Below are 16,590 nucleotides of genomic sequence, written 5' to 3' on the forward strand. Positions count from 1 at the left end.
CATGTCATGCTAAGAACCTGAGGACATGGTATCAGAGAGAGGGATGCTGGGAACACCCATCAGGGAGAGGGATGCTGGAACAGGCCGTCAAAGAGGGCTTTATGGAAAACAAGCTTTGGGCCTCTTGATGCACACTGGATCACATGTTCTGGCTCCGGATACCCTCAGGTTCTGTAAGCCTTCATTCCTCTCCTTATACCCACTGTGCAAGCAATCAGGGAGCACCTGCCATTTATCGAGTGTCCACTGTGTGCTGGGCTCCTTCTGTACTTTCTTCGCATCACAAACCCTGTAGAGGAACAGGCCAGCAGGCCTGTCTTTCAGATGAGTGTCGGAGGCAGTCAGTAACAGCCTGGGGCCACGTTTGCTAAAAGTGCTGGAATCCAGCTGCCTCCCCAGGCTCAGGCCGCCTGCAGACCTTCACACTGCCCGCCATGCTGAGCCACTCAAACCCGGAGCAGTTTGTGTGTCCAGAGAGCATCCTGCACGCTTGCTGTACCAAGCGTTGCATTGTGGGGACACAGAAAGAGAGCACGCGGGGCCTTGCCCTGGAAGTGCTTCCCGTCTAGAGGAGGTGCCGCAAACAGGAACCAAAATCTACACCTAGATGCCGGTTGACTTTCAATGAAGAATAGTCCGCGCTCCTTTGGGAGCTCCGTCAGGAATAACTTTAGGTTGTTTCGCCTTTTGCTAGCATTTTCTTCATAAGGGTCCAGGAATTTGGCATATTTCACCCAAGGAATCATTGCAGGGTAGAGAAAAGACCATCTAGGTTCCAAGTTTCTGAATTTGCTCAGAGGTGAAAATAATCTTGTCCTCTGTGTAAGTCTTTCTGTCAGGCAAAGGCAAAATAATTATCTTAGGTGGCATTTTCCTAAATAGGCAAAGCAGAGGCTTAAATGTTTATGGCTGTTCGTCAAAAGCCTTGAAATGGATCTCGGTACTGTAGCATCTCCTTAGCCGGCAGAGATGAGCAAAGGCAGAAAATATCACTGACACGCAAGTTGGGCGCCGAGATGGACGCTGGGAAAGGGGCACCAATCAGGAACTAATCCCTGAAGCCGACGTGAAGGGGACTCTTTGCTTTGACATAGAAAGGGTCCTTCGAGGATGGCGAGAGAGCCCTTGAGGCTTCACCTGGGTTTCATCCCCCATCTGAACGTCGGCTGCTCCGGGCGAGCGAGATCCAGTCGCAAGGCAGGTATCTGCCGCAGCCGAGCAGCAGCCTGGACGCTAGCATCGCCCGCCCTTCCCTGGGAGAGCGAGGCCGCGGTAGGGGAGAAGCTTTTGGCAAGTGCACCACGCGGGCCCCTCGCTCTCGGCCCGTTCGTGCCGGGGTGTGTAGCCCACACGCAGAGGGCGTCACCCACAGTGTGGGCAGTGCCTGTTCCAGACCAGGCCCTCGGAACGCAGCTTCCGCTTGGTCACGCCTGATACACGAGCAGAGGTTGCGCCACTTGGCAGGAGACAGAGGTGGGATTTGCAGCCGAGACGTTCCGACCCCAAAGCCTGTGTATCCTGTGCACGTATCGCAGCGCCTCCAGGGAGATGAGAAGACTCCCCGAGGGAAAGAGCAGTGAGGAACGAGCACGGAGATGTGACGGCCCACTTCTTCTTTAACGTCCAAGGGGTCTGAGTCCTGACCAGGCCTTTCCGTCTCTGGGGCAGCGAGTCAGGATCGTGGTCCAGCTGCCCATCCTGGGCAGACCTCTCAGAAGCCGGGGTGAGCCGGCAGCTCGAAGCCCCTCCCCCTCAGGTGCTCACCGAGGGTCCACCAAGCACCCCCTGCCAGGAGGGTCAGGGGCTGGAAGCAGTTAGGAGCGGGCCACTGCAGCCCAGGGGAGCTCAGAGATACGGGCAAGACCGTATCCCCAGGTGACGACAGACAGCCCTCCAGCACGGGACAACCCCAGGGGGAGAAGCCTACGGGTACCCCCGCCACCAACTGCCCCAGGCAGACGCGCACACTTGCCATCCGTGTTGGGCTGGTTGTGTTCAGAGAGCTGGAGGCCCGTCCCGGGGGTGCTGGGCTCTCCTTTCAGCCCTGCGAGAAGGCCAGCACGGGATTGCCCATGACGACAGCCAGAAGTCTGCATTTTTATGTAAAATATGCCTGATTCTTCTCTCCTTCCCTCTACCTGGACCCTCCTTTCCCGGGGGTCAGCCTGCTCCCTCCTTCTCCTCCTTGAAGCCTTGGCGCAAATGTCACCTCCGGGAGGTCACCTTTCCCGGCCACCCTGGTTCAGGGGGCAGACCTCCAGCCGCGTCCCTGGTCCCCTTCCGCGGTGCACATCACCCTTGGATAGACCACGTCACGTGCTCACGTGTTTACTTCTTTCTTTGTCTCCCGCTGAGCTCCAGGCAGCAGGACCCTTGGCTTTTGTTCACGGGTGGGCCGCTACCCCGGGGGCAGGAGGGATGTGGGGTGGGGGGGTTGGGGGCAGGCGTAGCGAGCTGTGTGTCTGGCCATGGCCGAGGCAGGGCAGATGGGCCGGGGCACAGGGCCGAGGCTCAGGCACTGAGGGGTCGGGAGCTCCGGGGCTGGAACCCAAAGCTGATGGCAGGTGACAGAGCGTGCGGGGGCAGGGGTGTGGCCCCGCGCCCCCCCTCACCCACCGCCGGGGCTCCCCAAGGGTCCAAGGTGGACGGGAAGTCAGCTCAGGACCCGAGGGGCCAGAGTACCGACCTCCCCGGAGCTTCTCCTGGACTCTGGGGAAAGAGTTGTAGAGAGGGGCAGAGAATAAAAGAGATCTAAAAGTCACATGAGAAAAGACCTCGTTTGGTGCACACGGCCGAGCAGCCAGGCCGTAAATTAGCCCCTGCCAAGCTGGGAAGAAACGGGGAAACGAGATGGAAAGAAGCCAGTGAGTGCCAGCAGTGGCCCCTCTGAGATCAGCGCCTCTGGGCCGCTGACCCCAACCCAGCCCAGGCGGGCGGCCGCGGAGAAAGCCCTTGATTAAAGAAAGAGAACGATAAACCAGAAGACGCTTGCTTTCTATCGAAGGCCAGCTTCCCACTGCGTCAGGTCACGGTCCAGTGACTCCAGCGTCACAGAGAAGATGAAGCAGCCGCTTTCCCCCCAAGAAATGTTTAAAGAGCCCAGGCCAGGCGTTCTGGGGGGCAGTTCTTCCTTAAATTATATAACTCGTCTCAGACCTTTTCGAGGAATGGTGTTGGTTATATTATCTCATATATTTGCTCGTCTGCCTGCGTCTCTTTAACTGTCTCATTTTTGTGGCATCAGAGTTTAATGAGTTCAGCCTGTTCTCTGGAGCATTTGACCCCTTCTGTGATATCGTGGTCCATGAGGCAGCCCCAGTCTGTTCTCCCCCTCCCCCTCCCAGCCCTCCCTCCACAGATGACCAGCTCCCGGTGACTTAGCTGCCCCTTGATGGGTGCCCGCTGCGTGTGAGAGCCAGGGAAGGGCGCCTCATCGACGTGAGTCTGTTTAATCCTTCAGTTGCGTCTGCAGAGTCGGTGTTACTGGCCCTGTTTCCCAGATGATGAACCCAAGGGGCAGAGATTCGTTCATTTTTCCCACGCCCCAGATCCAAGGCAGGCTGGGCTCTGAACCCGGGGCTGATCAGCTTCTCCCTGCAGCAGCTGTGGTCCCGGGAGGAGGGCTGCCCAGGGACTGACCACCTCCCTCCGGGGGTGCAAGTGAGCCTCCCTCCATCCAGGCCCCGTCTTTGTTTTCCAAGCACCAGTGACGCCCTGATAAGTCTTTACTCCAGGAATCCCATGGCTACATGAGTTGGCCCTTCAGTTGGGGATTTGCTTAAATCTTGCAAAAACGGGTCAGGGATCACTGAATCCCTTTTCACCTTGCCGTGGGGAGGACGGGGTGGGTGTCTGGACGGAGATGACCAGTCTGCTCTCATTGGCGGGTGTGGACCATGCGCTTGCCCCTGTGACTTCGTGTCATTTAACAGCAGTCCTTGGCTGAGTGGCGTTGTCCCTGTTCTCCAGACAAGAGGAGTCGCGGGGAGGAGAGGAGTCCCGTGCAGGGCTCGTAGACGGCAGGTGGCCGGGCCGGGGCCCTCATGCCTCAGTGCCCCCTTCCACACGCATCTGTGAAGACCACCGGACTGAAATTCTGGAAAATATTTTATTCCCGCCGATTAAGGTCTTACAGGCGCAAATGTGTTCCTGACTCCCAGTTCGTTCCTTCACTGCACAAGTGGTTATTTTGTTCAGAGCCACAGTGAACAAAGGGCTTGAAGGGCTCCCTGCTCAGCAGAGGAGGCCTGAGATAAGGGGGCTCTGAAGGGGGCGCGGAGCAGTGAATCCGGCCCCGCGCCCCCCCGCCTGCCACCGCAGCCTAGACCAGTGACCAGGGCCACAGTGGCCAAGCTTGAGAACCGCTCGGAGAGAGACTAGAGGCTGATGGTGGCGCCTCCGATTCCAGATTAATTCAGCTCGACTCTACCTTAGCCCCACGCAGACGCGATGTTTCTGAGAAGGAAGGACTTCCTGTTTGACTTCAGGTGGCCTTTTCTCTATCGTTGTGTAGTCAGCTCTGGCTGTAGTTCTGCTCTTTTAAGAACTTGGGGCGACGTCTGTGGAATGGGGATACGACTTTGAGGCTGAAGTCTTGCATGTAAGAAGCCTGGCCTGCCTCCAGGGGAGGGCTGCGTACATTCGCGTCTGTTATTTGACAGTTGTTTCAACTTGCTGCTGCTGTGTAACCACCCAAGACTGAATGGCTTAAAACCAAAGCCACGTTATCGCTGGGATTCTGCCTGGCATGTGCCGGCCGCTGTGGCCCTGCTGGGCCCTGGAGGGTGGTCCCACGGGGGCCCCGGGCTGCTGGCTCTTGGCCGAGACCCACGGGTCCTCCTCTCCGTGTTCTGTCCTCCGTGAGATTTCTCCTCGTTCAATAGTTTATCCAGAGCGTCTCGCCACGGTGACTCCCAAGAGGGTACAACACAGGCCCCCCAAAAAAGTGGAGGCCCCTTAAGCTTCACCTAGAACTTGATTACTGTGTCATTCCCACCACCTTCTCCAGGTCGGAGCAAGTCCACAGCCAGCCCGGCATCTAGGGGAGGTGATGTAAGTACTAAATCCTGGTGGGAGGCGTGGTGCTGTCACGCTGCAGGGGCCATACAGGATGGGAGCGAGGGGCACTGTGGCCGTCTTTGGGGACAGCCTCCTGCACAGCTGGCTTTGAGAATCCGCAGCACAGCACCCCGCGGGGGCAGGTCTCAAAAGCGCCGAGAACCCAGGCAAGAGAGGCCCCTGCCCTGGGTCACAGAGCCAGGATCAGAAGCTTGTTCTGCTGAGGGCTAGAGGGTAAGTGCTTTAGCCTTTGCCTTCATCTAAATTTTAGATTTCTCCAGTTTGAGCAGCTGTTCCTGCCAAAAGGCTCCAAAGACTGATCGTCTTTGTTACATTTTTTCTCTCGCATTCAGGAAACTTAAAACCATGCTTAGCTCCCAGGCTGCACCCAGCAGGGTTGGGCTGGATTTGGGCTGCAGGCTGAAGTTTGCGCCCCCAACGTTACAGGGCTCTCATCGGGCCTCCCCAGCCTGAGCTGTCCTCACAGGCTTGGGGTCTGTAGGGTCAAAGGGATGTGACCACCTGGGGTCTGAGAACTCCCTCCCAGGACCCGCGCAGCCTCTCCCTCCCCCCCATGCCATCGCCCCGCGGGGCGCCGCCCTGCTGGCGCAGACACGCTAGCGTCCGATGGGCAGATGGGGACAGAGCTGGGACGTGCGGGAGGCTCGTCATGGCCGTGGTGGAGGGGGCGGCAAGAGCAGTCAGGCGGGCCATGTCTCCGTGTCCGGAGGGCATCTCAGGGGCCCCTGAATTCTCCAGTCGAACCTGGCCTTCCGGGTTGTTGGGAAGAATTACAGGTGGAATCCTGTTCCCCCAAAATCGGTGTGTTGAAGGTGGCGCCAGTGTGACTGTCCATAGGGGCAGGGCTTTCCAGGAGGTGATCACAGCCAGATGAGGTCATTGGGGTGGGACCCCCTCAGAGAGCACTGAGGTTTTCATAAGAGACACCAGGAGGGCAGCTCACGGAGGACAGGCCGGTGAGAGCACAGCGAGGGGGCTGCTGCCCTGCCAGCATCCTGACCTTGCGCTTCGACTCTCCAGAACCGTGACCAGTAGACGCCTGTTGTTGGAGCCGTGCTGTTGCGGCAGCCAGAGCAGAGCGCCGGGGGAAGTCCGCGGGCAAGGCGCACGGAGAGAACAGCTAGTCCATATCGCGAGCTCAGTTTGTAGCGTATGTATTTAGGCAGATGGTCTGTGGCCTCTGTTCCTCTGGCACCAGCACCCCGGGCCCGTACGGAGTCCTGGGTCTCGGCCACAGGTGAATGACGCTATAGACCGGGATGCGTTTTACCTGCTCACAATCATCATCATTGTCACCGAGCAGAGCAGGAAGGAAGGGTGGGTGAAGGTCCCCGGGGCCGGGGCAGCACCTCAGTTGTCCTCACCCCACTCCTGTCCTGCTCGCATAGAGGGGCACCGTGACAGAGGGTCGCATCCTGGCTCTGCACCACCCCCCCGCCCCACGGTGTCACTGCCTGCAAGCTGGCCGGGCCTCAGCCACCCCCGTGGGAGCCGGGCACTGTGCCCAGTGCAGTGTGGCTTGGGTGGGCTAACCTTGGCCCCTGTTACTGCGGGTATCATATTCTTAGTGTATCTCGCTCTTAAGGAGGTTCTTGAAAATATCAGGTTGGCAGAAGAGAATCCAAAGAGGTGTTTAGTTTTTTGTCATTGTTGGTTTGATGTAACAAGAAATTATGGAAGTTAGTTCGGCCTTGGGCTGAAGAGGTTGGGTGACCCAGGCTAACTGGGGTGGTGTTTTCCCAGCCCTGGTCGTTTCACAGTCACCTTCCTGACTTATTCCTTGACAAGCAAATGTTACCGAGGAGACAGAGAGAGATTAGCCCAAGTAGAGATTAGAGCTTTTGCACAAAGCCTTGAAATGGGAATGTTTTCTCCCTGTGTAACTCCGTGTTGTTGATGCCTCACCCGAGGACCACAGACATCTCGCTAGCACACGTCCCAGTGTCAGACAAACATGAGGGGCGGGGGGCATCCTTCTGCCTGATCAGAAGTCTGGCAGGCGATTCGGAATTTTACTCGTGGCTCTTTCAGAATTATTAGCACAGCCACCGTGGAAGAGAGCTCGACAGTGTCTTACGAAGCTAAACGTGGTCTTTACCGAACAATCCACCCGTCATGCTCCTGAGTATTTACCCAGATGAACTGAAAACTTACGTCCACACAGGAACCTGCACACGTGTTCACAGCAGCTTTAGTCATAATTGTCAAACCTTGGAAGCCACCAAGATGTCCTTCAGTAGATGAGTGAACAAATAAACTGCGATACATCTAGACAATGGAATATTATTCAACACTAGAAAGAAGTGAGCTCTCAAGCCATGGAGGAAACCTCGGTGCGCATGACTAAGTGAAAGAAGCCCGTCTGAAAACACTGCACGCTGTGAGAGCCCGAGTGTTGACGTCCTGGAAGAGGCAAAACTAGGAAGACAATAAAACACATTGGTCATTGCTGGGGCTGGGGGAGGGCCGTGTGGGCAGAGTGTTCTGAGGGCAGTGAAACTATTCCGTACAGTAACAGTACAGTGGTGGGTACATGTCATGATACATTTTCAAAAACCCATAGAATGTACAGCACCAGGAGTGAACCCTGATGTAAACCCTGGGCTTTGGGTGGTAACGATGTATCCATGCAGGTTCAGCGATTGTAACTAAGATACTGCCTCGGTGTGTTGAACTTGGTGGGGGCGGGGTATACGGGGACTCCGCAGATTCCTCTGTTCTGCTCTGAATGTAAAACTTCTCTTTAAAGCAGTTTATGAATTTAAAAAAAAAAGAAGAAGAAGAAGAAGAAATGCAGCCTGGGGGGCCTTTCCCTTCCAAACAAAGGTCCAGGATAGGACTGGGAATGGGGACCGTACTCACCAGGCTTTGAAAGCTCTGCGTTTGCCATCCCCTCCTCCGCTCCTCCTCGCTCTCGTCTTCCTTCCTTGCTTCCTTCCTTTTCTCTTCTGTGTTACTTGCTATTTGAAGCCAGGGTCAGTAGTTGCAAACCCTCTTTGTGCCACGTGATCCCCTTCAGGTCCTCGGGGAGCAGAACGTCATACACTGTCTGCTCTCTGCCTTCCGTCCCGGGTGTAAAGGAGGCAGGGGGGTGGTTACTGTAACGGGACCTTAAGGCGCCTGTGTTTCCTTTAGAGACGTTGTTTTCTGTTCGCCCCAGTCCTGGCCACCGTGTTCATCTCAACGGGAAATATGTAGTGCAGACTCCAAACCTTCCGTTCTCGTCTTGTGCCAGAATTCCTTTCTACTTATATTATGCATTTTGTCCAGAGCTTTCAAGTATCGCAGGTATTTCTCGTGTGATGAACTAAGATCGTCGATGTGTAAGGTATCACGTTTTAGTGTATTTATCCATTTTCGTGTCACCCTCGCAGGGTGCCCGGCCCCAAGAGACGCACGATTAGCCCAAACGGTGGCAGTGAGGGAAGGGGCGGGGGAGGGTGTGTTAATACCACAGAGAAGAGAGACCGCAAGTTCTGCTGCTCTGGTCAAAAGTAATTCAGTTGCATGAGAGGTGGGATTTTTTAATCTGTTTTATTCACTTCCGTGCCCCATGCCTGGAACAGCGTCCAGCACACCGGGCAGGTGATATTTGCTGAGAGAATGAACAGAAGGTTCATCGTTGACAGAATTCCCAGGTGCTGACGATCATTTCAGAGCATTTAATACATGTGATTAATCCAGCCTCTCATTCAAAATGTTTCCTTTGTCTTCCTGTGGGCCTGGGTTAGCTCATTGCCTTGAGTCCCTTTCACCTGCCTGCCGTGCCCAGGGCCTTCCTGCTCCTGCCATGAGACCCTGTGGAGTTACGCATATTCAACTCACCTGCAATAAACACACGTTTCTATACATACCATGTACTTGCCAGTGTGTGGGGTTGCTGGGGTTCCAGCGTCACAGATGAGGAAACGGAAGCACAGAGAGGCTAAGCACCTTGCCCAAGGTCACACAGCTCCCGCGTGGCCGAGCTGGGCTCCGGCAGTCAGGTTCGGAGCTTTCTTGCCACACTCTGCTTCCTGCAGTGCTCTGGGCTGGGGAGGCACTGCCCGAAGTGGTTTGACTGGAGCATCTTGGCTGAGAGTTGGGGATGCCTCGTCCATACCCCGCCCCCGATGTGCTTCCTGTTCACCACGCTCTGGTCCAAGCCTGGCGCTGCAGGAGGTGGACACAGCTGGGAGACCTTGCCGCCCACCCAGCGACCTTCCAGCACAGCCTCTCGGCTTCCTTCTCAGAACCCTGAGGATGCTTTTCCAACCGTCTCGAAGGCCCGTGCAGCCTTAGCAATCAGCAGTCTGACGAGCCCTTTGCATTTTGCACTCGAGGTCGGTGGGTTGTCCGCGGAGGAGGGCTTGCACGAGGATCCGCTGGCTTCTCCAGCCTGACCTTAGGGAGAGTCTGCTGTGCGGGGTGCTCGGGAGGGTGGCCCGGCCCCCTGCGGGGAGAGCCTGAGGTCGAGTGGGGGCAGATACGCAGCCTCAGTGTAACTAACATGGCAGAGGCTTCGGGATCTGCGTGGCCCTGGGCTGTGGGCCCCGGAGGCAGGGAGTTGGGAGACACTGAGTGAGCTCAGGGCCCTGTAGCTGTCAGAACGGAACCCCAGAAAACACCCCAGGCACGTCATCTTTCTTTCCCAATGGTACTATTTCAACAAGTCAGCATTTCCACCAGCTCCGTGAAGAAGGCCTCCAGCGTCCCATGTTCTAGCCTGGGGGATTTATGATGTTTTTCGAACAACCATAAGTTTCCCATTAAATATTTTTATCGTTGATGAAAAGGGAGGAAGTAATAGGCTTTGTTTCCCTGAGTCAGAGGACGTGAGCGCGTTTCATGAGTAAAGGCAGTGTTCCTTTGTGCTGCAGCCTGGCAAGGGGCGGCCGGCAGTCGGGCCATTTACTCAAGCGTGGGGCACGGGGGCTCGGCTGGGACACACATTGGGACGGTGAGAGCAGAGTCCAGGAAAGCACGGCCAAGGGCGGGATGCGCGAGTCCCCGGAGCCCTTGAAGACGAGGCTTCAGGGCCACCTGCTGATTCAAGTGGGCATCGTAGCTATTTAGACCCTGTTAAGCTTTGAACCCTTTTTCGGCAGAGTCACCCTGCTGGGCCAGGTTCCCGCCCTAGTGTCTAGGGAGCCACCACGACGCAAGAGCGGATGAACCTTCCAGTTGAGAAAAATGGTCCAGATCGTGGAGGCCAAGGCCAGACGTCCAGGGCTCAAATGCCTGCTTTGCCACCTCTGGCTGTGGAGCCTTGGGCAGGCTACTTAACCTCCCTGTACTTCATTTCCTCATCTCTGAAATCGGACGCTCCTACCGCCAGGGTCTCGTGAGGGCTCCAGGAGCTAAGAAAGAGAAAGACCCCGGCCCCTGGTGAAAGTCCGGATGGTGACATGGGCTCCAGTCATGGTTGCTGTAGTCAGTAGCATCTGAAGCCTCACCACGCTGGCCCCCCCGAGTCCGCCAGGAAAGCTTCTGAAGCCCCGTCCACTTCAGGAGGCCTTGGAGTGTGTAGCCCTGCAGAGGGTTGAAGGGTGGGTGGCCCTGGAGCGACATCCTTCCAGCTGCTGTGGGCCTTTGGCCTCATGAGAGGTTGAGAAGCCGCCCCCACCCTCTGCCCAGGTCCTGTTCCAGGCTGGAAGGAGGCCACTCACACCCCGCTGTACAAGACAGGCAGCCACTTGTAGCGTCCTGACAGCCCCCAGGCACCTGGCTCAGGGAATCATAACCATGAAGATCGCGGTAACAAGTAGCAGTGAACCTGGATGACAGCGGCCCGGGGTTCTGCCTCTGGAAGGCCACCCGCCAGCCCCTCCCGCCTCTCCTTTTGTGAGTTCCTCTGCGGTGGGAACCATGTCACCAGGGCAGCCCTCGCCGGGGGGCTGCAGGGGGACAGGCATCACCCGGGCTTGGCTGCCAGCTTCCAAGTGCCAGAGACACCTGCCCCCGTGTCCGTCGGGGACAGACCCAAGACAGCCTCCCGTCCGTTCTGTGGTCCCTGAGCTGCGTCCTCAGCCCAAAGCTGGCCCCCTAGGCCAACAGGAGCCGGGTAGCTGGAGCGGGTAGCAGGAGCCGGTAGAACGCAGTCTAGACCAGCCCTGAACAGTAGGAGTTAAATGCAAGCCCCAACACATTTAAGCAGCCACGTTTTCTTAAAAACTTAAAAAGGAAACAGGCGAAATTAATATCTGATTTGACCCGGTATATCCAAAATGAAAAATTAGCCATGAGATATTCTGCATTTTGGGTACTAAGTCCTCCGAATCGGATGTGTATTTTACACCCAAAGCATTCATGCCCGTTTGCGCTGGCCGCAGTGTCAGGAGGCTCATAGCCGCGCGTGGCTCAGTGGCTCCCGCATGGGACAGGTGCAGGCCTACACAGCTCACAGGGGACAGTGTCACCAGCACCCTAAATCCTGTGCTTCTAAGTGTTCAGATCTTCAGTGGGGCGCTCTCCTCAGCACTGCTTCCCTCTGCGGCGAGGTTTGGGGTATTTGGAGGTGTTTGTAGCAGCTGATCGTCGAGGGGAAGTACGCTTCGTGCTCAGTGTGCGTTTGCAGCGGTGGGGTTGCCCCCATCTCTCGTAGCTTAGATCTTTGAACCGTCTTATTTCATCCAGGGCGTGGAGCAGGGGTGACAGACTGTGAAACGTCTCCAGGAGAAAATGCTCCAGCTAAATCCTAACCCCCGTCCTATTATGAACAGTTAAAGGCGAAACCTTGTAAGCTCAGTGCAGGGTGAGCTGGCCGGCTCCAGGGGCTGACCAACGCCATCGCCCAGAAAACAAGCCATTGGCGCTCAGCCTCCTGCTGTCCTAAGCCTTGGAGGAAGCATCAGGTGTTACCAGCACAAGTCAGAAGAGCTTAATGACCCTGAGAAGCAAGTTGGACCAAAGCTGACAAAGAGTCCAAAACAAACGAATGAACAAAAAGCTTCCCCTGGGCCTGGCTGTCAGGGTTTGTGAATCATTCTGACCAGGATCGGGGCTTCCACACACCTTGACTGGTGGACACTTCTCCAAGTGGGTGGCATCTTCCAGCACCCGAGCAGAGGGGTCTGGCTGGTGAGACTGCTCAAGTTATGTGCAGAAACAGAGGCCTGGAATAAAAGCGTGGTCCCCCCTCATCCAGCCCCCACTGTTCTTCAGCCTCGTAAATTCGCACAGCAGTGCGAGGCCTCATCTCAGCCTGTGTTCCAAACAAGCGGAAACTAAGATAGGTGAACAACAGAGTTTTACTGTAGAGCACAGAGACCTATGTTCAGTATCCTGTAATAAGCTATAACGGAAAAGAATTTTTAAAAAGAATATAGATACATATAATGTATAACCGAATCCCTTTGCTGTACACCTGAAACTAACACCAATACTGTAAATCAACTCTACTCCAATATAAAAAAATTTTTTAAAAAGCACTGAAACAGATTAACGAGAACAGATTGCAGGGCCTGGTTTAATATAGTTACAAGAACAAATGTTACTCAAGTGCTTTTGAAATATAGTTACGACAACTGAAGTGATGATTTCAAATCTCATTGAACTAATTCTCAAAGCCCTTTGATTCATAACTTATTAATCCCAGTGCGAGTGATTCCATGTATTTGAAAGCCATAAAAGTGCAGTTTTATAATTTTTTTGTGGGGTGGTTTTTTGGCTGTGTTGGGTCTTCATTTCTGTGCGAGGGCTTTCTCTAGTTGCAGCGAGTGGGGGCCACTCTTCATCGCGGTGCGCCGGCCTCTCTGTTGCGGAGCACAGGCTCCAGACACGCAGGCTCAGTAGTTGTGGCTCACGGGCCCAGTTGTTTCCGCGGCATGTGGGATCTTCCCGGACCGGGGCACGAACCCGTGTCCCCTGCATCGGCAGGCGGACTCTCACCACTGCGCCACCAGGGAAGCCCCATAAACTGTAGTTTTAAAACATGCCTGTCAGTTTTCAGAGCACCGCTTATTACCTGATTGGCTTCGGGCGAGTTCCATAAGCTTCCTGCATCTCAGTTCTGTCCCCTAAAAAATGAGAAGAATTTCTGGCTCGTTGGGTTGCACACAGTGTGTGCAGAGTTACCTGATACACAGTAGGTGCTTGGTGGGTGTGTCTTTCCTCTCCCAAAGAGGATTTCTGTTGTTCTTCTACTTGTTCCAGTCAGGCTTTGATGCAGTCATTTCCCGTCTGGGGACTGGTGTGGCCGCCACCATTTCGTGTCATTAGGGAATAAATTAGAGGCTCATTTTGGTAGGGGTATTTGTGCTTTTTATGTTTTCAGGAAAGAACAAAGGTAGTCTTCAAAAGGATTAAGGCCTCTTGTAGGTTTCCTTTGGTTTTCATTTTCTCGTCAAGGAACGAGCTATACAAAGCTGGCCGGATTGAAACACGCGCCCCCTTGTTCCTGCCCACACCGGGGTACGTCAGACGAGTGTGCATTGCTCGTGCCACGGGGAGAAATACTTGGAAAACGTTAAAGGAATGAGGGTGGGCAGACACAACAGGAGGGTTAGCTGATGTGCCAGGGACGTTTAATGAGAACGTAGGAGCCATTTGGAAGATACCCGTAGAGCACCCCAAAGTCCAGTTTTTCTGCAGAACGGCAGGTGATTGTGCTGAGTACCTGTTAGTTACATCCTCGCCTCGATTCCGGGGCGGATCCACGGATCTGGAAAGTGTGTGCCTCTTGGCAACACAGCCTACCTGGGACGCGGCCACCGTGTTGTGATAAGTCACGCCTCTCAGAAATCTGAAGTCAGTATTACCCCCTTCCACGGGGGGCGGTGGGGGAAGGTGTAGAAGCCACCGTTGCACGTCTGAGAGTCTCAAAGGGGCAAGGTCCCTGGGCCCGATCCCCAGCTGCAGACAACTCGTTTCATCGATTCCTACCCCCGCCCCTGATTTTACTGACGTAGCTAAACCAAATCTAAGATATCATGTCATTTCACCCCTAAATACTTCATCTCTCCACGCACGCACGTCACCCCTGCATACACTCCCCTCTAACTGAAAAGGACACTTCGTAACTAATCATGGGGCCGGTTATCCCACATGACTGGTATTAGCAACAATTCCCCACAGCGTCATCTAATTCAAGACCGTATTTTAATTTTCCCAATTTCTTTCTACGTTGGGTGGTTTGAATCAAGATTCAGACAAGGTCCAAATCTTACACTGATTACTGCAATTTTTGGTCTCTTTCAAAAACATTTCAAAACGTCATCCTTCGCAGATGCCCTTGGGCGGGTTGTGCAGCCCAAGGAAAACTGGCATGTTTCCTTTAGGTCTTTTGTCCTCCTCACATCAATCCTTCAGCAAAATTCTGTAACATAGTTTGATCGTCTTACTTATCAGACTGGGCTTTGCTGTGAATGACCTCTGGCTTTTTCCACAAATGAAATCCACCTCAGTGCCCAAATCATTTTCACCCAAGAAGATAAGTAAATCTACCTTCCAGCAGTGCCATGGCATCTCCCGGTGGATTCAGAAGAGGAATTCCAAAATCATGGGGCGAGAGTTCTCTGTGTGCCTTGATTCGAAGGGTCCCCTTCAAAACCCAGTGACAAATGTTACCATCACCCCATTTGCATGAACGGAGTGTGTAAATGACTACACGCTTGACTTCCCTGTTCCAACACAGGCTTTCTGATTGGCCACTAAATGTAGTTGACGTGTTTGTTTTCACACAGATAATCGCTTATCAGCCGTATGGGAAATCCGTGGACTGGTGGGCCTACGGCGTCCTGTTATATGAAATGCTGGCCGGGCAGGTAATGTTTCCCTGTGTTTTCATGAAGGCTCAGCTCTGTGGGGACCACGATAGCAGGACCTGGCCGTGTGGAATGGCTGGTGCTGGTCTGACTCCCCTGATCCTGGTGAAAGAGGGAGAAATTGTACAGAAGTGATCTTGTAGTCCTAAAAACCCAAATTGAAAGCTACACCCTGGAGTGTAGACCATACAGCTTTTGCATCACCCGCCAAAGGTCCCGGCACGTTGAGGACAGTGGTGGCCTTTTGTTTTCGGTGTCTCAGCCCTTGGGTGGGATTGGGCTTCACCGCACGTTTCTCTGCAGAAATCACCCCGGCCGCTCCCGGGTGTAGAGCCGGTATTATTGTAAAGGAAGAAGTTAGTTAAACTGGAAGGAGTGTTTTAATAGCCTCTCCCGTCTGCCCTTCTCTCTCCTTGGGCAATTCATTGTCATTTTCACAAAAGCCCAGCGAGGCTGAACCTCCAGTCAAGGAAAGGCAGATTAGGTTTCCCTTGGCTGCGTGACGTGTGTCAGGTGACCAAGGGCATCGCTGCCTAATGGGGCACTTTCTAAGGTGGTGGCCTTAGTATCTGTATTACTAGGGTAAGTCACACCCGCTGCTGTTGACAGACAGCTCCCACCCCCAAATCTCAGTGGATTAAGAATGACAGCGGTGCATGTCACACGTTTCAGATCTCTGCCATCGTGCCTACTAATGATTCTGTCGTGGGCAGCTTTTATTAACTCTCAGCCCTCAAGTGTGCCAGGGAGTGTGCCCCTCCCTAGCCAAGGGCCTTTGTAAGAGAGAATGCAAAGAAACAGCCACGTCGAGTAGCAGAGCTGCCCCCAGAGAAATCTTTGTTCCTGGGGAGAAGTCACCCTTTCTGACGTGTTACGTCATTGACTCATTTATTATTGATTCAGTGCGTACTTACCGAACGTGCGTGGGAATGGCTGTGAGCAACACAGGCAGAGACCCTTCCCTTCAGCAAGGTTACGGTCCAGAGAAAGACAGTAGACAGGCAGATACGGAAATGATGTGCGGGCCCCTCCTCGGCATCCTTGGGAACTGGTTCCAGGACTCCCACGGGTAAAGCAGGGTCCTTGGAGGCTCAAGTCCCTCGTATAAATGGTGTGGTAATTGCGTATAACCCAGGCACATCCTCCCGTACACTTTACATCATCTTGCTATTACTCAGTATACCTAACACAATACAAATGCTATGTACCTAGTTGTAATTGCAATATAAATGTTATTTAAGTATCTGTTGGTATGTGGCAAATTCAAGTTTTGCTTTTTCTTTATTTATTTTATATTTATTTTGGGCTACACCGCACGGCTTGTGGGATCTTAGTTCCCCGACCAGGGATCGATCCTGGGCCCTTGGCAGTGAAAGCGTGGAGTCCTAACCACTGGACCACCAGGGAATTCCCAAGTTTTGCTTTTTCAACTGTTTTGGACGTTTATTTCGTTTTTGATCTGCAGTTGGTGAACTGTAACAGTGATACGCTAAGAAGAAAAGTAACAGAGCAGAAGGACATAGCGTGTTGGGGGAGGGTTGAAGTTTTAGCTCGGAGCGCCAGGGAGGGCCTCACATAGAAGATAAAGTTAAGGCCAGAAGGAAGTGAGAGGATGTCCACGTGCACATCCGGGGGGAAGAGCATTCCAGACAGAGGGAACAGCCAGTGCAAAGGCCCTGGGGTGGGAGTGCGCAGCTTTACACTTAAGGAACGGAGAGGAAGCAGCCCATGTGGCTGGAGTGGAGTGAGCTAGAGACGGAGTAGGAGG

General features: G+C 54.2%; 1 protein-coding gene across 1 annotated transcript in view; it reads left to right on the forward strand.

Annotated features, from left to right (window-relative positions):
* PRKCA (protein kinase C alpha) overlaps positions 1-16,590 on the forward strand; it is a 368,920-nt gene that overhangs the window by 330,423 nt on the left and 21,907 nt on the right. Inside the window, exon 14 of the mRNA XM_032616229.1 lies at positions 14,742-14,822. Coding sequence (XP_032472120.1) covers positions 14,742-14,822 — 81 coding nt within the window. The remainder of the gene's footprint in view (positions 1-14,741; positions 14,823-16,590) is intronic.

Source organism: Phocoena sinus, chromosome 20, assembly GCF_008692025.1.
Source record: "Phocoena sinus isolate mPhoSin1 chromosome 20, mPhoSin1.pri, whole genome shotgun sequence".
Classification (NCBI taxonomy): domain Eukaryota; kingdom Metazoa; phylum Chordata; class Mammalia; order Artiodactyla; family Phocoenidae; genus Phocoena; species Phocoena sinus.